Below are 21,953 nucleotides of genomic sequence, written 5' to 3'. Positions count from 1 at the left end.
TATTGGTCCATTGATGATCTCCCATAAATCCCTTAGTCTTTCTTCTTTCTTTTTAGTAATTTTCCTTTTTGCTTCACAGACTTGATCGTTTCAAATGAGCTCTCTACAAGGTAACTGAATCTCTAATTTCCAAGCTAAGAACTTGGAATTTCCTCCCAATCATGTAGTGCTGTGCCAGGGAGCAGAGACCATGGCAAGAAGGTGCCACAGATTTTCCTACTGGCTTCAAAGCAGCTGGTTTTACACTTGTCAGAGGTGCAAGAGTCTTTTAGTTGGTTTCTGGATTTCTCATAAAGGGAATTGGTCCATGTATGATTGAGTTGGTGTTTCTTTGGGAAGAAGAGGGTCTGAGGCATTGTCTTGCCATCTTATTGATGTTACTCTAAGAGCATTAAGAAAACTGATTTCTCCACCTTCTATTCTGCCTCCATCTTTTCCACCACATAAGCATCCAGTTGATGGGGACAGAGACCCAGATTATGAGCCAGAAGCTCATTCTCCTGAACTAGCAAGTTTGGCCTGTGATTTGGGGCTGGAATACTGGCAGATATCTCAATTCAAAAATAATGAGAAGAAACAGGAGGAGAGAGAGTAGGATAAAGAAGATAAGGAGGAAAAGAAAAAGAATGAGAAGGAGAAATTAATGTAGATCATTCAGTTTGTAGACCAAGGAGCTTGTGGAGCCCTTTGGCATGCTTCCTAAATATTTTGTTAAGAACATGAGCAACAGGGATCCCTGGGTGGCGCAGGGGCTTGGCGTCTTCCTTTGGCTCGGGGCGCGATCCTGGAGACCTGGGATCGAGTCCCACGTCGGGCTCCCGGTGCATGGAGCCTGCTTCTCCCTCTGCCTGTGTCTCTGCCTCTCTCTCTCTCTCTCTCTCTCTCTCTCTCTCTCTGTGTGTGACTATCGTAAATAAATAAATAAAGTTAAAAAAAAGAACATAAGCAACAAAGTTAAGATACCTTGTTTCTTCTTTGAGCAGTCTCTAGTCAGGCAGCTTAGGGGATGTCAGAGACCCATTGTGTTAGCCAGGGTCCCCACAGAATAGATGGCACACTCTAGCTGGACAACTGAAGAGAGTTTAATTAGGGGTCTATACATGAAAAGAGGGGCAGGGAAGACCAATAAAGAATGTCAAGGTACCTTGGGGCTCATAAGAGCTGGTAGCCTGGCTGTGAAGAGGCAAGAAGAAGGAACCGGAACCCTGGGGGCTTGGAGCTGTTAGAGAGGATAGGAGCTGTGACCATTGGAATGGAAACACAACCTTTCCAACCTATGGATCAGCAGTGAGGGAACAAGAGGATAAATACCCCAACCTCTTTTCTCTTATCCTCCAGTTTCCTACCATTATCTCCTATTGGCCAAATAAAGCCAGAAGTCCAAAGACTAGTGACTTTATAGTATATGCAACTTTAATATAGCCCACAAAATCCAGCCTCCCAGGATACAAGATAGAGGAGAATGAGAAAGGGACTACGGAGAGATAAAGAGAAAACACACATCTCATGAGAGAACTGGAGAGCCTATGAAAAAAATATACCTTGGCTGTCTTGTACCCAGGATGGAGAATTAAGAATTAAAGATCCACCACTGGTTGAGTAATACTACCAAAGGCATGTGGAGGAATGAATAGATGCCCCCCTCTGTGCAAGGCTTGCTTGTGTCCTCTTGGCTCTGTCCTTGACACTTGGCTGTTCAACATTGCTACATATGAGTGCTATATAGCCAACTAATCACTTTGGGAATGCAGTAAAGCTGAGAGGGATGGGAGCACACTGCATGGGAAAGTCAGGGTGTAAAGGCTCTCTGTGCAGCTGGAAATGTGGCCCCTTTAAACCAGATGAAATGTATCAAAACCCAATGTATGGGGGATCCCTGGGTGGCGCAACGGTTTGGCGCCTGCCTTTGGCCCAGGGCGCGATCCTGGAGACCCGGGATCGAATCCCACATCGGGCTCCCGGTGCATGGAGCCTGCTTCTCCCTCTGCCTGTGTCTCTACCTCTCTCTCTCTCTCTCTGTGACTATCATAAATAAATAAAAATTAAAAAAAAAAAACCAATGTATGATTCTCTTTGGAGCTCAGAAAAACCAAATCCCTGCTACAAGTGGAGGATGTAGGATGTGGCTCTGAATTTGTGTGAATTAGGGGCACAATGTGACGTCATGCAATCACTTGTGTCATCTCTGAATATTTGTTGAGCACCTACTACTAGTAAGGCACTGTGCCTGAGTTAGTGGGACAATAGATATAATTCCTAGACTGTATGTGCTTTGGGGGAAGACAAAGTAAATAGACAAAATTACACTTATCTCCCATCCAAGTACTAACCAGGATCAAACCTGGTTAAGCTAAGTATAGCTTTCAAGATTGGATGAGATCAGGTGCATTCAGGATAGTATGCACTGCCTGGATTCCACTTCTGGTAATAGTTCTACAGAAGTGCTAGTATCTTGGGAAAGCCATCCATCACCATCCTGGTCTTCCCAAGGCTGACCCAGGTCCCTGGTGGACAAGCTTCTTTTTTGGGGAAGTCCACTGTCCCATTCATGGCTAAAGTGTTGGAATCCCCAGAATGCTTGGACTCTTCCCAAGCTTCCACCTGCATGGTCACCTATGCCATGGATCTGGAAGCTGTGAAGATGCAGGCTGATGCCCAGCCTGGCAAAGCCATCACCAGGCCCCAAACCGAGGTGGCCACCACGAGCCACCAGGCTTCAGGAGGTGCTAAACTCATCAGAGCTCCCTCCCTTCCCTCCTCATAGATTAGGCAGGCTACAGCAAGAAGAAGCAGTTGGGTTCTTTTATATCAAAACAACAAAACACCAAAAAGCAAGTTAAGAGAACTCCACTCTTTACTATTCAAGCCATATGCAAGCCTTCCTGATACCCATAACCCTTGTACCAAGTAGAAAATAAACTTCAAGCAGCCAATAAATAAATTAAATAAATAAATAAGTAGGATCCTTGGGAGGTTCAGCAATTTAGCACCTGCCTTTGGCCCAGGGCATGATCCTGGAGTCCGGAGATTGAATCCCACACATCGGGCTCCCTGCATGGAGCCTGCTTCTCCCTGTCTGTGTCTCTGCCTCTCTCTCTGTATTTCTCATGAATAAATAAATAAAATCTTTTTAAAAATTAATTAATTAAAAATAAATCACACTTATTATTATTATATGAATTGTCTAATTTACTCACTACAAAGTAGCAGAAGACTATTGTTATTAATGAACTTTTTATTGTATAATAGTTTTAGATTTCCAAAAACCTTGTGAAGATAGTACAGAGCATTCCCATATACTCCACATCCAGTCACTTCATTATTAACATCCTACATTAGTGTGATACATTTGTCACAGTCAGTGATCCAATATTGCGACATTACTATTAATTAAAATTGATAGACTTTATTCAGATTTGCTCATTTTTCTTTGTAAAGTCCGTTTTCTGTCCCAGTACTCCATTTGAGATACCACATTACACTTAGTCATTAGGTCTCCTCTACATTGTGATAGTTTCTCAGCTTGCTTTGATTTTGATATTAACATTTTTTAAGGAGTACTGGTCAGGTATTTTGTAGTCTGTTCTCTCAGTTGGGATTTATCTGATGTTTCCCTCATAGTTAGAATGGGGTTATGGTCTTGAGGAAGTACAGAGATAAAGTGGCATTCTCATCAGCATATCAAGGGAGCATGGTATCAATATGACATATCACTGTTGAAGTTGACCTTGATCACCTGGCTGAGGTCATGTTTGTCAGGTTTCTCCACTGTGAAGTGTCTCTTTCCCCTCCATTTCCATACGTATTCTTTGGAAAGAAGTCATCTTGTGCATCGTGAGTTATGCTCCACCTCTTGAGAATAAAGTATCCACCTAGATGATTTGAAACTCTTCTGCATGGAGACTTATCTTTTTTCTCCCGTTTATTTATTTAATCAGTATGGAGTCATGGATATTATCTTATACATTGTGTTAAATCCAATGTAATTTATTGGTTTTGTTGCTCAGATTTTTTAAGCTTTGTCTATTGAAAGCTTTCAGTTGGATCTTGTACACCTTTAACATTCCATGTTCCTTTTATAAGCTCTTCCTTACTTTGTGGCACTACAGGATGTTCTTGTACCTTCCCTGCCATAGTCCTAGAATCAGGCATTTCTCCGAGGATCCTTGCTTGCTTTAATTGGAAGATGTGGGTGCTAGGTGTGCTTATTTCTACTTGTGTGTCATTGCTTCTTGGCCCTCCTGGCTGACAGAGCAGAAAATATATCTATAGCTGTCTCTCTGTATATCTATATACCCATCTGTATATCTATATAAAGAAGAATATATATATATATTCTTGAGGAATACAGAGATATTTATATATATATATATATTCTTGAATACAGAGATATTTATATATATATATACATATATATATGTATATATATATATATGTATATATATATATATATCTGTGTCTATAAGGATGAAGGTGTCAGGGGTCTCCAAGGCAAAGCAAATGTCAACAAATTTCCTCAATTTTTTTGTTTTTCAGAGAAACTATTTTTCTTTCACTTTTGAAGAATAATTTTGCTGGATACAGAATTTTATGTTAACTTCTTCTTTTGATACTCTAAATAGTTGACTCCACCTCTTACTTGCATGGTTTCTGAAGAAAAGTCCAATGTAATTATCATACTTGTTTTTATATGAGTAAAGAATTTTTCCCTCTGATTTCTTACAAGATTTTCTCTTTATCTTTTATTTTCTGCAGTTTGAATATGACATGCTTGTGTAGATATGTGGGTTTTTAAAAAATACTACTTAGTGTTCTTTGAGCCTCTGTTTCTATGGGTTAGTGTCTTTAGAAAATTCACAGTATTATTACTTCAAATATTTCTTCTATTTCTTTTTTTAATAAGTTTATTTTTTATTGGTGTTCAATTTACCAACATACAGAATAACACCCAGTGCTCATCCGTCAAGTGCCGCCCTCAGTGCCCGCCACCCAGTCACCCCCACCACCCGCCCTCCTCCCCTTCCACCACCCCTAGTTCGTTTCCCAGAGTTAGGAGTCTTCCATGTTCTGTCTCCCTTTCTGATATTTCCCACACATTTCTTCTCCCTTCCCTTATATTCCCTTTCACTATTATTTATATTCCCCAAATGAAAGAGAACATACACTGTTTGTCCTTCTCCGATTGACTTACTTCACTCAGCATAATACCCTCCAGTTCCATCCACGTTGAAGCAAATGGTGGGTATTTGTCGTTTCTAATGGCTGATTAATATTCCATTGTATACATAGACCACATGTTCCTTATCCATTCATCTTTCAAAGGACTCCAAGCTTCCTTCCACATTTTGGCTATTGTGGACATTCCTGCTAGAAACATTGGGGTGCAGGTGTCCCGGCGTTTCACTGCATCTGTATCTTTGGGGTAAATCCCCAACAGTGCAATTGCTGGGTCGTAGGGCAGATCTATTTTTAATTCTTTGAGGAACCTCCACACAGTTTTCCAGAGTGGCTGCACCAGTTCACATTCCCACCAACAGAGCAAGAGGGTTCCCTTTTCTCCGCATCCTCTCCAACATTTGTGGTTTCCTGCCTTGTTACTTTTCCCCATTCTCACTGGTGTGAGGTGGTTCTCATTGTGGTTTTGATTTGTATTTCCCTGATGGCAAGTGATGCAGAGCATTTTCTCATGTGCATGTTGGCCATGTCTATGTCTTCCTCTGTGAGATTTCTCTTCATGTCTTTTGCCCATTTCATGATTGGATTGTTTGTTTCTTTGCTGTTGAGTTTAATAAGTTCTTTATAGATCTTGGAAACTAGCCCTTTATCTGATACGTCATTTGCAAATATCTTCTCCCATTCTGTAGGTTGTCTTTGAGTTTTGTTGACTGTATCCTTTGCTGTGCAAAAGCTTCTTATCTTGATGAAGTCCCAATAGTTCATTTTGCTTTGGTTTCTTTTGCCTTCGTGGATGAATCTTGAAAGAAGTTACTGTGGCCGAGTTCAAAAAGGGTGTTGCCTGTGTTCTCCTCTAGGATTTTGATGGAATCTTGTCTCACATTTAGATCTTTCATCCATTTTGAGTTTATCTTTGTGTCTGGTGCAAGAGAGTGGTCTAGTTTCATTCTTCTGCTTGTGGATGTCCATTTTCCCAGCACCATTTATTGAAGAGACTGTCTTTCTTCCAGTGGATAGTCTTTCCTCCTTTATCGAATATTAGTTGACCATAAAGTTCAGGGTCCACTTCTGGGTTCTCTATTCTGTTCCATTGATCTCAGACACAGATCCAGTGTCTGTTTTTGTGCCAGTACCACACTGTCTTGATGACCACAGCTTTGTAGTACAACCTGAAATCTGGCATTGTGATGCCCCCAGCTATGGTTTTCTTTTTTAAAATTCCCCTGGCTATTCGGGGTCTTTTCTGATTCCACACAAATCTTAAGATAATTTGTTCTAACTCTCTGAAGAAAGTCCAGGGTATTTTGATAGGGATTGCATTAAACGTGTAAATTGCCCTGGGTAACATCGACATTTTCACAAATTAATTCTTCCAATCCATGAGCATGGAATATTTTCCCATCTCTTTGTGTCTTCCTCAATTTCTTTCAGAAGTTTTGGTTTAAAATCTTTGTGTGTGTGTGTGTGTGTGTGTGTGTGTGTGTTCCAATACAACTTTATTTACAAAAATAGGCTGTCTTACTGATCTCTGTCTTAAACCAAAAGCCTGGGGATAATTTGCTGTTACCATGCAAGGAGGCACTCAGCATATGACCCAGCTGTGCTTCTTACATGAGCAAATAAGTCCTTTCTTCTTCACTCCTTTTCTTGATTCATAGCTTAAAGGCAATTTTATTATTTTTCCTTTAATAAAAATGTAAATATTTTTAAAATATTTTTTTAATTTATGATAGTCACACACAGAGAGAGAGAGAGAGGCAGAGACATAGGCAGAGGGAGAAGCAGGCTCCATGCACTGGGAGCCCGACGTGGGATTCGATACTGGGTCTCCAGGATCGAGCCTTGGGCCAAAGGCAGGTGCTAAACCGCTGCACCACCCAGGGATCCCCTAAAAATGTAAATATTCAAGATATGTGATAGTATGTTCTGATATAGATAGTGAAATGATTATTATAATCAAGCTAATGGACATACTCATCTCACATAGTTAATTTTCTTTTTTGGCAGTGAGAGCATCTGAGAGACCTACTCTTTTAGTAAATTTCCACTATACAATGCAGTAATATTAACTATAGTCAACTTGATGTACATTAGGTCTCAAGAACCTATTCATCCTATATAACTGAAATCTATCCCCTTGACCATAAGGTTAATCACCCTTGCAATTGAGAATTCCACTTGGTCACAGTGAATTCCACTTACTATTATTCTTGTGCGGATTTTTCATTTATATTCATTAGGAATATTGGCTTAAAGTTTTCTTGTAGTATCTTTTTCTGGCTTTGGTATCAGGGTATTTTTGGCCTCATAGACGTAATTGTGTTCTTTCTTCTTTTTTTAAAAAAGATTTTATTTATTTATTCATGAGAGGCACAGGCAAAGGCAGAGACATAGGCAGAGGGAGAAGCTGGCTCCCTGCAGGGAGGCCACTGTGAGACTTGATCCCAGGACCCCAGGCTCACGACCTGAGCCGGAGGCAGACGTTCAACTCCTGAGCCACCCAGGTGCCCCTGTATTCCTTCTTCTTCACTTTTTTTTTTGGGGGGGGGGATGATTTTGAGGGTTGGTGTGAATTCTTAATGTTTGGTAGAATTCACCAGTGAAGCCATTCAGCCTTGAGCTTTTCTTTGTTAGAAGGTTTTATGATTATTGATTCAATTTCTTTATTAGTTATGAGTCTATTCATATTTCCTATTTCTTCAGGAATAGAAAACTAAACTACTCAAAGTTAGTTTGTCGATTGCATAATTTCTGGCAATTTGTTCATTTCATTTAGGTAGTCAGATTTGCTGATGTATAAATTATTACATATTTTCTTATGATCTTTTTATTTATTTAAAATTGGTATAATTACTTTCATTTCTGATTCTGAGTTTTTGGTTTTTCTTTTTCTTGGTCAGTGAGGTTTGTTAATTTTGTTGATTCATTTCAAGGAACCAAATTTGGTTTCATTGATTTTCCCATTTGCTCTTTTATTCTCTATTTCTGCTCTAATTATTTCCTACCTTCTGCTAGCTTTGGGTTTAGGCTACTCTTTTTAAAAATTCCTTAAGGTGTACAATGAGGGTATTGACTTGAGATCTTTTTTAATGTACACATTTACACTTTTAAATTTCCTTCTCAGCACTACTTTTGTTGCAATCTGTAAGTTCGGGTATGTTGTATTTTTGTTTTTTCTTTGACTAAAGGTATTTTGATTTCCCTTGTGATTTCTTTTTTCACCCTTTAGTTGCTTAAGAGTGTTTAATTTCAACATTTTTGTGAATTTTCCAGTTTTTCTTCCACTATTGATTTCTAGTTTCATTCCATTGTGATCAGAAAAAGAAAAAGATGTTTTATAAGATTTCAATCTTTTAAAATCTATTAAGACTTGTTGTGTAGCCTAACAAATGGTTTATCCTGGAGAATATTCCACGTTCAGTTGAGAAGAATGTGAATCCTGCTATTCTTGGTTGTTCTGTATATGTCTGTTCTGTATTTACAGTTGTTTTATTATGTTGCTTAATTACTCTGTTTCTTTATCTTCTCTCTGGTTGTTCTATCCATTATTGAAAGTTGGACATTTTGGTCTCGAACTATTATTATAGAGTTTTTGCTCTGTATTTTTGGGATGCTGTGTTATTGGTACCTGTATGTTTATAATTGTTACAGCTTCTTGCCATGTTGAACCTTTTATTAATAGTCTTTGTTTTCATAAGCTTGTTTGATTTAAAGTTTATTTTTTTCTGACAGTATAGCAATCCAGCTCTGTTTTGGTTACCCTCTGTGTGGGATACCTTCTCATTTACTTTTGCTTTCAATTTTTTCTGTGTGTGCACTTACCACATCTAAAGTGAATCTCTTGTAGCATGTGGATGGATGATGTTTTTTTTATCCAATCTTCCAATCTGTTTTTAATAGGAGTTTAATCTCTAACCATTACCATTTAACCGGATTATTGATAAAGAAAAGGACTTACTTCTGCTATTTTATCTATTTGTTTTCAGTATTTTGTTTATGCTTTTTGTTCCTCAGTTTCTCTATTATTGCCCCTTTGTGTGTAGGAGGTAGTGTACCATTGTTTCCTCTGCCCATTTTAGTTATTTTTAATTAACTTAGAGACTACAGTTAACATATTTAACTTGTAACAATGTAGTTTGAATAATACTAACTTAGTTTCAATAGTATATACTGTGATCCCATACATTGCTGTTCCTCCCCCAACTATTGTTACAGACTGCATCTTTATACATTGTATAGCCGTTAATATTGGTTTAAAATTATTGTTTTCCTCATTAGGCTATTATGTAGGGAAAAGAGAGAAATTACAACCATAGTGAGAGTATAGTAACCCTGGCTTTCATATTTACCCGTGTAGTTACCTTTACCAGTGTTCTTCTTTTTATTTATTTTTTTCTTATGGCTTTGAGTTACTCTTTAGTGTTCTTTCATTTCAACCTGAAAATTTCTCTTTTGTGTTTCTTGTATGGGAAGTCTACCCGGAATGAATTCCCTCAGCTTTTCTGTATCCTGAATGTTTTAATTTCACCTTCATTCTTAAGAGACATTCTTTCAAGACTTTAAATCTGCCATCTCACTGCTTTCTGGCCTTCTTGGTTTTTGAAAGGAAATAAGCTTTTAATTTTATGGAGGATCCTTTGTATATGAGGAGTTAGTTCTTCCTGCTTTCCAAATTCCTTCTTGTCTTTGGGTTTCAACAAGTTGACTGTAACATGTCTTGGTATAAATCTCTTTGAGTTTATCCTCCTTGAAATTCATTTAGCTTCTCAGATGTGCTCATTCATGTTTCCTCAGATTTGAGAACTTTGGGGATATTATTTCTTCAAATATTTTTTCTGTCCTTTTCTATCTCTCTTCCTCTTTGGAACTCCTAAAATAAGAATGTTGGTAAGTTTGATGATGTCCTTCAGACTCCGTTCATTGTTATTCATTCTTTTTTCCCCTCTCTTCTTCATACTGGATAATTTCAAGTTCACCAATGTTTTCTTCTGCTTCTTCAAAGCTAATGTTGAACCTCTCTAGTGAGTCTTTTATTTTAGTTATTGTACTTGTCAGCTTCAGAATTTTTGGTTTTTTATTAAAATTTCTATCTTTATTGACATTCTCATTTTCTCATAAATCATTTTCCATATTTCCTTTAGTTCTTTGTTCATGGTTTTCTTTAAATCATTGTATATATTTAAAGACAGTTGACTTAACTAACATCTTTGACTAATAATTCTAATATCTGATCTTCCTAGAGAGTGATTTCTTCCAAAGTCTTTTATTTTTCCTGTCCATTAGCGATATTTGCCTATCTCCTTGTATGTTTTACATATTTTTGTTTAAAACTGGAGGGTTAAGTTGTGGTAGTTCAGAGAATGTGATGGTCTCATTCTTCAGTGATTGCTAAATCTAGCTTGTGGAGGGTTAGAGCCATCCATTTGTGACTTTCCCAAACTGTTTCCCCCTTTTTTTGCTAAGTTTATATTCTTTGTTGTATGTAGAAATTAAAGTTTCTGTTCTGTTGTCTCTGTGGTCAGCCAGTAGCCTAACAAGGATTTTCTTAAATATCTGACTCCCAAAAGAGGGGAATGAGTACTGCGTCTTTCGCTGTCCTGCAGGCTACCTCAGCCTTTGGGGTTAGAATGTAGGTGCCACCTTTGCACTGGCCCCTCGGTGACCAAAAGCAACATCAGCACTCAGAGCACACAGTCTGGATATGCAGGAGACAAGATCCTTATTGCCCACCCTGGCTCCAGAAAGCTGCATCGGGAATGAGGCCAGCTGCCCTCACTGCCTCCTACCACAGGGATGGGGAGTAATATGTCATGAAAGGCTGAAATTTACTGATGTTTACAGTCTCCTCATCATGTCCTTTCCTGGATGCTGCACGTGTCTGACTCCTCTAGAGTTCAGAACATTGGAATCAGATGATTCTGCAAGTTCAGTGGTTGTTTATGTGGAAAGATGGATCTTTGGAACTTCAGTTTCACCATTTTCTGTCTTATATGTAAGGTTTCGTTTTTCTTGAGTAAATACCTAAGAGTGAAATGGGAAGTATATGTTTGATTTTTAAGAAACTGCCAACCACTACCCAAAACAGTTTCCAAAGTACCATTTTAAACAATCCCACCAGCAATGTAGGAGACTTCAGTCGCTCTACATCTTTTTTTTTCATGAAACATATTTTCTTTAATATCATTAAAAATTGCCATTGTCTATGACTTTACAAAGAAAAAATTACTTTTAGAAACCCGTAGGCAAGGTCTTGTAGTATTATGAATTGGTAATACAAATTGAGGGGTGGAAACAAGTTATGGGCTTTTCACACAGGGATTCTTTATAAATTTGGAAAAATGTAAAGCATAATGAACAAATAAAATCACACATAATACCACTGTATCAGAAAGTGCTTACATTCAGTGGTGAGTATCAGAAACCTGAGAAACTGTGGCTTAAATTTGGAGTTTTATATACTTGGTAAAACTTTCACAGATGGGCAGTCCCAAGCTGGCATGACATTCCATGATGCTATTAGACCCAAGATCCTCCTATCATTTTCCTTCATTAGGGCAAGATAACTGCCCCACCTTCAGCCTTGTCTACATATCCCAGGCAGGAAGAAAATATATGTGCTCACTTTCCAAAATATGGTGGGAATAAATATAAATTATTGTGTATATGTTGCAAGCTAACCTATCACTCCTGGTTTACAAATGCAGTCGCTCTACATCTTTACCAATAATTGATATTGTCAGATTTTAATTTAATTTGAATTTTGTATTTAAATCCATTTTAGTTAACATATACTATTATTAGTCTCAGGAATAGAATTTAGTTATCATCAGTTGCATAGAACACCCAGTGCTCATTCCATCAAGTGCCCTCCCTAAAGCCTACACCAATTAGCCCACCCTCCTGCCCACCTTCTCTCCAGCAACTGTCAACTTGTTTCCTACAGTTAAGAGTCTCTTATGGTTTGCCTCCCTCTCTGCTTTTATTCTACTTTATTTTTTCTTATCTTCTCCTGTGTTCATCTGTTTTGTTTCTTAAATTCCACATTCGAGTGAAATCATATGGTATTTGTGTTTCTCTGACTAACTTATTTCGCTTACATAATACTCTATATTTCCATCCACATCACTGCATATGGCAAGATTTCATTCTTTCTTATGGCTGAATAATATTCCATTACACACACACACACCACATCTTATTAATCCATTCATCTGTCTATGGAGATCTGGACTTGTTCCACATTTTGGCTATTTTGGACATTGCTGCTATAAAACATTGGGGTACCTGTGCTGCTTCAAATCACTATGTTTGTATCCATTGGATAAACACCTAGTAGTGCAATTTCTGGGTTGTAGAATAGTTCTATTTTTAACTCTTTGAGAAACATCCATATTGCATTCCCACCAACAGTTTGCATTTCCCTTTCTTTGCATCTTCCTCAACATCTGTTGTTTCCTGAGTTGTTAATTTTAGCCATTCTAACCAGTGTGAGGTGGTATTTCATTGTGGTTTTGGATTGTATTTTCCTGATGACAAGTGATGTGGAGCATTTTTTCATGTGTCTATTGGCCATTTGTATGTCTTCTTTGGAAAATGTTTGTATCTTCTGCCCATTTCTTGTCTGGATTGTTTGGGTTTTGCGGGGTGTTGAGTTTGATAAGTTCTTTATATATCTTGGATACTAACCCTTTATCTGATATGTCATTTGCATATATATTCTCCCGTTCTGTAGGTTGCATTTTAGTTTTATTGACTGTTTCCTTTGCTGTACATAAGCTTTTTATCCTGATGAAGTCCCAATAGTTCATTTTTGCTTTTGTTTCCCTTGCCTTTGGAGACAGGTCTGGCAGAAGCTGCTACAGCTGAGGTCAGAGAAGTTGCTGCCTGTGTTTTCCTCCAGGATTTTTCTGGATCCCTGTCTCACATCTAGTCTTTCATCCATTTTGAGTTATTTTTGTTTCATTCTTCTGCATGTGGCTGTCCAATTTTCCCAACATCTTCTGTTGAAGAGACATCTTTGCATTGGATATTCTTTCCTGCTTTGTCAAAGATGAGTAGATCATTGAGTTGAGGATCCATTTCTGGGTTCTCTATTCTGTTCAATTGATCTATGTGTCAGTTTTTGTGCCAGTGCTATGCTTTCTTGATGATTAGAGATTTGTAATACAGCTTGAAGTATGGAATTGTGATGCCTTCAGCTTTGGTTTTCTTTTTCAACATTACTTTGGTTAATTGGGGTCTTTTCTGGTTCCATACAAATTTTACCGTTGTCTGTTCCAGCTCTGTGAAAAATGTTGATGGTATTTTGATAGAGATTGCATTGAGTGTATAGATTGCTCTGGGTAGCAAAGACATTTTCACAATATTCTTCCAATCCATGAGCATGGCGTGTTTTTCCGTTTCTTTGTGTCTTAATTTCTTTCATAACTGTTCTATAGTTTTCACAGTACAGATCCTTTACCTCTTTGGTTAGGTTTATTCCTAGGTATCTTACGGTTTTTAGTGCAATTATAAATGAGATAGATTCCTTGATTTCTCCTTCTTCAGTCTCATTGTTAGTGTATAGACATTTAACTGATTTCTGTGCATTGATTTTTATATCCTGCCACTTTGCTGAATTCCTGTATCAGTTCTAGCAATCTTGGGGTGGAGTCTTTTTGGGTTTTCTATGTACAATATCATGTCATCTGCAAAGAGGGAGAGTTTGACTTCTTCTTTGCCAATTTGAATACCTTTTATTTCTTTTTGGTGTCTGATTGCTGAGGCTAGGACTTCTAGTACTATGTTGAGCAACAGTGGTGAGAGTGGACATCTCTGTTGTGTTCCTGACCTTAGGGTAAAAGTTCTCAGTTTTTCCCCATTGAGAATAATATTCACTGTGAGTCCTTCACATGGCTTTTATGATATTGAGGTATGTTCCCTCTATCCCTACATGGCAGAGCATTTTAATCAAGAAAGGATCCTGTATTTTATCAAATGCTGTTTTGCGTCTGTTGAGAGGATCATATGGTTCTTCTCTTTTCTTTTATTAATGTGATGTATCACAATGACTGATTTGTGGATGTTTAACCACACCTGCATCCCAGGAGTAAGCCTCACTTGGTCATGGTGAATAATCCTTTTATGGTATTGTTGGATCCTATTAGCTAGTATCTTGTTTAGAATTTTTGCATCCATATTCATCAGGGATATTGGTCTGTAATTCTCTTTTTTGATGAGGTCTTTGGTTTGGAGATCAAGGTAATATTGGCCTCATAGAATGAGTTTGGAATCTTTCCTTCCATTTCTAGTTTTTGAAACAGCTTAAGAAGAATAAATATTAATGCTTTAAATATTCAATAGAATTTCCCTGGGAAGCCACCAGGCCCAGGACTCTTGTTTTTGGGGAGATTTTTGATTACTGATTCAAATTCTATGCTGGTTATGGGTTTGTTCAGGTTTTCTATTTCTTCCTGTTTCAGTTTTAGTAGTTTATATGTTTCTAGGAATGCATCCATTTCTTCCAGATTGCCTAATTTGTTTGCATATAATTGCTCATGATATTCTCTTATAATTGTTTGTATTTCTTTGATATTGGTTGTGAACTCTCCTCTTTCATTCATGATTTCATTTATTTGGGTGCCTTCTTTATTCTTTTTGATAAGTCTGGCTATGGGTTTATCAATCTTCTTAATTCTTTCAATGAACTAGCTCCTAATTTTGTTGTTCTGTTCTATCATTCTTTGACTTCTTTGTCATTGATTTATTCTCTAATCTTTATTATTTCTCCTCTCCTGCTGGATTTAGGTTTTATTTGCTGTTCTTTTTCCAGCTCCTTTAGGTGTAAGGTTATGTTGTATCTTTGAGACTTTTCTTGCTATTTGAGAAAGGGTTGTATTGCCATATATTTCCCTCTTAGGATTGCCTTTGCTACATCTCAAAGGTTCTTTGTTTTCATTTGCATTTGCTTCCATGTATTTTTAACAATTACTCTTTGATTTCCTGGTCAACCCATTCATTTTTCAGTAGGATGTTCTTTAACTTCTGTGAATTTGTGGGCCTTCCAAATTTTTTCTTGTGGTTGACTCCATGTTTTATAGAATTGTACTCTGAAAATATGCATAGTTTCATTTCAATCCTTTGGTATGGGTTGAGACCTGATTTGTGACCCAATATGTGATCTCTTCTGGAGAATGTTCCGTGTGCACTTAAGAAGAATGTGTATTTTGCTGCTTTAAGGTGAAATGCTCTGAATATATTTGTGGAGTCCATCTGATCCAGTTTGTCATTCAAAGCCCTGTTTCTTTGTTGATCTTCTGCTTAGATGATCTGTCCATTGCTGTGAGTGGGGTGTTAAAGTCCCCTATTGTTGTACTATTATCAACGACTTCCCTTAATTTTGTTATTTTTAAATGATTTTAGTTGACAGAGAGAGAGAGAGAGGGTATACAAGCAGGGGGAGCAGCAGAGGGAGTGGGGGAAGTAGGCTCTCTGCTGAGCAAGGAGCCCAATGCAGGGCTCAATCCAAGGACCCTGGGATCATGACCTGAGCCGAAGGCAGATGCTTAATTGAACTACCCAAGCACTCCTTTAATTTTGTTATTAATTGGTTTATATATTTGGCTGCTCCCAAGTTAGGGGCATAAATATTTAAAATTGTTAGATCTTGTTGGATAGACACTCTTATTATGATGTACTGTCCTTCATCTCTTATTAGTCTTTGATTTAAAATCTAGTTTTTCTGAAAGAACTATTGCTACTCCAGCTTTCTTTTGATGTCCATTAACATGCTAAATGGTTCTCCACCTCCTCACTTTCAATCTGGTGGTGTCTTTGGATCTAAAATTAGTCTCTTATAGACAGCACGTCAATGTGTCTAGGGTTTTTTTTTTTTTTATCCATTCTGATATCCCATGTTTTTTCATTTGAGCATGAGTCCATTTACATACATAGTATTTATTGAAAGATATGAATATAGTGCCATTTTATTACCTGTAAAGTCTATTACTGTAGATTGTCTCTTTTCCTTTCTGGTCTTCATTACTTTTGGGATCACTCCTTGTTCAAAGGATCCCCTTTAATATTTCTTAATATTAAGGGGATAATATTAATATTAAGGGGGATATTAATATTAAAGGGGATATTCTTGGTTTAGTATTCACAAATTCCTTACTTTCTGTTGGCCCTGGAAACTTTTATCTCTCCTATTCTGAATGACAGCCTTGCTGGATAAAGTATTCTTGGCTGCATATTTTTCCCATTCAGCATCTTGGATATGTCATGTCTGTCCTTTCTGGCCTGCTAGGTCTCTGTTGACAGTTCTGCTGTCTGCCTTATATTTCTACTCTTGTGGGTTAAGGACTCATTGCCCTGAGCTGCTTTCAGGATTTTCTCTTTATCCCTGAAATTTGTAAGCTTCAGTATTAAATGTTGATGTTTTGACCTATTTTTATTGATTTTTTTAGGGGGTTCTCTGTGCCTCCTGGACTCAGGTACCTGTTTCCTTCCCTAGATTAAGGAAATTCTCAGCTATAATTTGTTCAAATAGACCTTCAGCCCCTTTCTCCTACTCCTCATCTTCTGGGACCCTTATTATTCAGATATTATTTTGCTTCATGTTCTCTCAGTCTCCCTTCATGATATAATAGTTTTCTTTCTCTCTTCTTTTCATTTTCCACATTTTCCATTATTTTATCTTCTATATCACTGATCCTCTTTTCTGCTTTGTTCGTCCTCATTTTTATTGCTTCCATTGGGACTGAGTCTCGATAGCATTTTTAATTTTGCCCTGACTAGGTTTTAATTCTTTTATCTCAACAGTAAGGGATTCTCTAGTGTCTTCACTACTTTTTTCAAGCCCAGCTAATAACTTTATAATCGTCATTTTAAATTCTAGTTCAGACATCTTACTTATATTCATATTGATTAAGTACTAACTCCTGTTCTTTTCAAAGTATTGAAATTTGAGATTTCTTTACATATTCTGAATACAAGTCCTTTATCAGATATGTTGTTTGGAACTTTTGGGGTGAATAACTCTGCTCATCACTTTTGTCTAGAAAAGAGAAAAAGAATCAACAACAACAATGACAAAAGAAAAAAACAAAAAGAACAAGAAACAAAACAAAAAACTAGTTCCTGGGGTATGTTTTGATGTGCTTATTAAAAGAAACTAGATTCCAAAATAGAAAAGAAAGAAACACACACAGACACATATGTGCGTGCGTGTGTGTGTGTGTGTGTATTACAATGAAAGGAAACAAAAAATAAATATATAGAACATATATAAACTAAATTAAAAAGGGACACCTGGATGGCTCAGCGGTTGAGCACCTGCCCCTGGCTCAGGGTGTGATCCTTGGTCTCAGGATCGAGTCCCACATCAGGCTCCCTGTATGAAGCCTGCTTCTTCCTCTGCCTATGTCTCTGCCTTTCTCTCTCTGTGTCTGTCATGAATAAATAAAATCTTTAAAAAAAATTTTTTAAAGTATTGAAATATTACTCAGCCATTAGAAATGACAAATAGCCACCATTTGCTTCGACGTAGATGGAACTGGAGGGTATTATGCTGAGTGAAATAAGTCAATTGGAGAAGGACAAGCATTATATGGTCTCATTCATTTGGGGAATATAAATAATAGTGAAAGGAAATAGAGGGGAAGGGAGAAGAAATGGGTAGGAAATATCAGAAAGGGAGACAGAACATGGAAGACTCCTAACTCTGGGAAACGAACTAGGGGTGGTGGAAGGGTAGGAGGGTGGGGGTGGGGGTGACTGGGTGGCGGGCACTGAGGGGGGCACTTGACGGGATGAGCACTGGGTGTTATTCTGTATGTTGGCAAATTGAACACCAATAAAAAATAAATTTATTATTAAAAATAAATAAAATAAAAAATTAAGGCAAGAAAAAAAAAGAATTGAAAAAATAAGAAAAGTACTGAAAAAAAACACTGAAAGACTAAATAATGAAAACAAAGAATGTTGTACACTGCTTTCCCCGAGAGCTGAAGCTTTGTAGCCCTCTTTAACCAGTCAACATTGGTGTGAGCCATTTGTTTATACTGGTCTTCTGGGGTGGAGCCTATTGTGCTAATTCTCAGGTGCCCTTGCTCTACTGCAGATGTGTCCCAGTTGTGCAGAGGCAAGGCTCAGTGTAAGTGGCTCTGGATTCCACTATGTGGTGCTCTTTTGCACCCCCTAAGGCTTTCAGCACCATGAATGGATGAATATTACCGCATTATTCTTGCTAGCCCTGGAGCTGAAAGTTCACGTCCCCAAGTCTTCAGTGAGCCCTCACAGAAGAGCAGTCCATCAGTCTTTTCTCCCTGGTTTCAATCCAAACTCTGCATTCACCAGGTCCATGACTTTTCATCTCAGGCATGCAACTGAATTTCAAAACTCTGAATTTTATGGATTCCTGCAGTGCCAACCCACACTGTTCCTCCTGAGGGGTGAGGGTGGAGGCCATGCTTCTGCCTTCTGCTGGACCCCTGCCAGAAAAGTGGTCACACAACTGTGCAGTAAGTAGTTCACAGTTTATGGCAACACAGAGCAGAAAGCTGACACCTAGACTCACTGTTTTCAGTCAGCTTCCCCACTCTTGTGCTTGGGAACTCTGCTGTGCTCAGGCACCCACGTTCTTGTGACTCTGGGAATCCTGAGACCATGCTGTCCCACCTGAGCGCGTTTAAGTCAGGGACATATCCCATTGTAGCAGACTTCCAGTTCTGATTTTGCTCTCCATTGCTTGTACTTTGCAGTAGCCTCCTTAAACAGGCTCTGTCCCCTCTACTGTGTCCTCAGATATGTCATCCAGATTCAGGTCTCCACACCTTTTACCCTCCAAAAAGTGGACTACTTTTGTACCAAAAAGTACAACTCTACTTGTAGAGTTGCAACATTTCTTTTCTCAGATCGCCAATCGCTTTCACAGGTGTTCAGAATGAACTGATAACTATCTAGCTGTATTGAAGGGACAAGGTAAGCTTAGGGTCTCCTACTTCTCTGCCACCTTAACTGCTCCCCCTGAGGTCAGACTTTAATATTAGATATTCTGGTACGTGTGTAGGCATATCTCATTGTTGTTTTAATCTTCATTTCCCTAATGACTAGTGATGTTGAACATATTTTCATATGTTTTTTGGCATCTGTATTTTTTCTCTGGTGAAGCATTTGTTCACTCTTTTGCCTAATTTTTACTTGGATTGTTTTTTCCTAGTGTTGAAATTTGAGATTTCTTTATATATTCTGAATACAAGTCCTTTATCAGATATGTTGTTTGGAATTATTTCTCCCAAACTGTGGTTTGTTTTTTCATTCTCTTAACAATGTCTTTCAAAGATGGTTATTAATCTCATTTTGATTATTATTATCAACATATAGGTTGTGTCACTTATCAGAAACTAGTGAAGGAGCTATTACTATTCCAGTTTTGCAAGCAAAGAAACTAAGGCACAGAGGAGCTTTTCACTTGCCCAAGGTCACAAATTAATAAGTAGTGAAGCCAGAACTTGAAACTGGGGGCTTCTGAATCCATGGACTGGGTTCTGAACCCCAGTTCTAAATTGACACTCATACTTTAGGTGTTAAGATGAAGGTTCCTTCTGGGAAAATGGGTTCGGCACCATGATCTCTGCCACTACAATGATGCAGTTCTACCAAGCCTCTTCCCATGCTCTCACTTTTCCACTTTCTTTCCTCCAGACTGGTTGAGGAAGTAAAAGAGCTGTGTGATGGACTGGAATTAGAAAATGAAGATGTTTACATGGCAACCACCTTTGGAGACTTCATCCAACTACTAGTGAGAAAGCTACGAGGGGGCGACGAAGCCAGCGAGTGCATCATTGACTATGTGAGTCCTAAGTCTTCCATGTGGGCTTGGCCCTGCAGATAGATCCCTCAGACACCCACATCTGTGGATCCACAGTGACACATCGGGGAAACTTGGACACCAGGAAACCAGTGCACCCAAGAGCCCACCTTCAGTCTCCCAAGCTCTCTCTGGTAACCCTGCATACCCTGAGGATGTCAGCACAGTTAGGCAAATGCAACAGAAGTAATTGTTATCTATGGGACAAATTCTGGTCCCAAGACATGAGACTAGGATTTTTTTTTTAATTTTAATTTTCTTTTGAGAGAGAGAATGACAGAGAGAGAGAGAGAAAAAGACTCAAGCAGGCGCCAAACTCAGCATAGAACCCAGTGTGGGGTTTGGTCTCATGACCCTGAGATCATGACCTGAGCCAAAATCAAGAGTCGGACACTTAACCAAATGAGCCACTCAGAGGCCCTGATACTAGGGTATTAAGAGACTTTTACAGCGTATTTCTCACTCTCCTTCTCATTTGGTGGTTTTCCCCAGTAGTGACCTCATCTCTGCTGTGGTGCCAGCCCCTGCCAGATCACCCTGCCAGGACTCTAGTTCCTCTGGGGGACCCTAGGCCCTAGTTCTGGTACCACCACTTCCTCCACTTGTCCTTCTAGTCTAGTTGTGGCAGGGGCTTCCTGCTGTTGTCAATCTCTGGTTTGACTCATGGCCTCTCAGCTCTTTCATCACCTGTGCATCAAATTCCTTTTGTTGATGCCAAACAGGGAGAGAAAGAGAGAGGGAGAGGGAAGTAGAGGGGAGAAAGAGAGAGAATGGGGAATTGGGAATATTTTCCCAATAAGGAAAACAAATGATTCCATATGTTCAGCTTGTATATATGGAAGTGTGATGATGTAATTACAAATTTATTTTTAAAACAAACTCTTGAAAAATCATCCTGAGATGTCTTGGTAGACTACCAGTTCCCGTAGGAATTAGCATTGGGATAGTTTGTTTGGAACAAAAGATGAAGAAAGTACAGATGGCCAGATGGACACCAGGTTGGCCTTGGGATTGTGGACAGATGACTGACAAATAGATTTCAGGAGAGGAATGGCACCCCAGAGGAAATTTCAGGTCTGAAGTGTGAAAATTCAGGTCTCTAGGGAAGTGAGTGACGGGGTTGGCCTCATGTCTGGTGACTCACAAGTGTCTCTCTACCAGCTGGCACTTCCTACGTGTGGAGGTCAGGCAACCACCCAAGGCCACACAGCAGGTAAATGGCAGGACTGGAGTTGCCGCCTAAGTAGCCTGGCCTCAGATTCTGTGTTGTTCATCTCTTCTTATCACAAAGCTCACACCACTGTGCACGTAATAGCTCCATGGGCCAAGGCAGGAAGACCAGATTGGGCAAAAGAGACCTGAGAAGGCTGAAGGACCTTGAGCCCTGGTGCCCTTGGAGCGTGTGCGTGCATGCACAAGTGGTTATCTATCTGTTTGTATTTCCTATGTCTCTCTGTGGGTTTGTATCCATCACTGATGCACCATGTAAAGAATCAACACTGCAACTGACACCTGCAAAAACTCCCTTCCCAGGTGGAAAAGGCAGTGAACAAACTGACCCTCCAAATGCCCCACCAGCTCTTCATCGGGGGCATGTTTGTGGACGCCGAGGGTGCCAAGACCTATGAGACCATCAACCCAACAGATGGAAATGTGAGTGCAGGCTTAGCACCCCATCTTCCCTGCTCCCCCTGTGGCCTCTTTACCCACCTACTCCCCTACCTGGCATCTGGGGGTCCTGGCCCAAGGGGCCTCTGCTTGGATGCAAAAGGTTTGCAGTCAGTTTCCAGTCCTCCCTACAGGAATGGCCCAGAGGGGATGAATGGCAGGGAGTCAGGAGGACTCAAAAAGTCTGGAGCTTGCTTCAGAGAATGGGAAGAGTTAAACCCTCCCCACACCCCACCAAAAAGGAAATGAAGCCATTCCCCCC

General features: G+C 39.1%; 1 protein-coding gene across 7 annotated transcripts in view; it reads left to right on the top strand.

Moving 5' to 3' along the window:
• ALDH1L1 (aldehyde dehydrogenase 1 family member L1) overlaps window positions 1-21,953 on the top strand; it is a 111,167-nt gene that overhangs the window by 53,824 nt on the left and 35,390 nt on the right. For all 7 annotated transcript variants that reach the window (XM_077857557.1, XM_077857556.1, XM_077857553.1 and 4 more), the window contains 2 exons: window positions 19,858-20,005; window positions 21,557-21,676. In XM_077857557.1, the coding sequence (XP_077713683.1) occupies window positions 19,858-20,005; window positions 21,557-21,676 (268 nt within the window). The remainder of the gene's footprint in view (window positions 1-19,857; window positions 20,006-21,556; window positions 21,677-21,953) is intronic.

This window comes from Canis aureus, chromosome 19 (genome assembly GCF_053574225.1).
Source record: "Canis aureus isolate CA01 chromosome 19, VMU_Caureus_v.1.0, whole genome shotgun sequence".
In the NCBI taxonomy this organism is placed as follows: domain Eukaryota; kingdom Metazoa; phylum Chordata; class Mammalia; order Carnivora; family Canidae; genus Canis; species Canis aureus.
The sequence above is the reverse complement of the archived record's forward strand: the minus strand, read 5'-3'. Positions and strand labels throughout refer to the sequence as shown.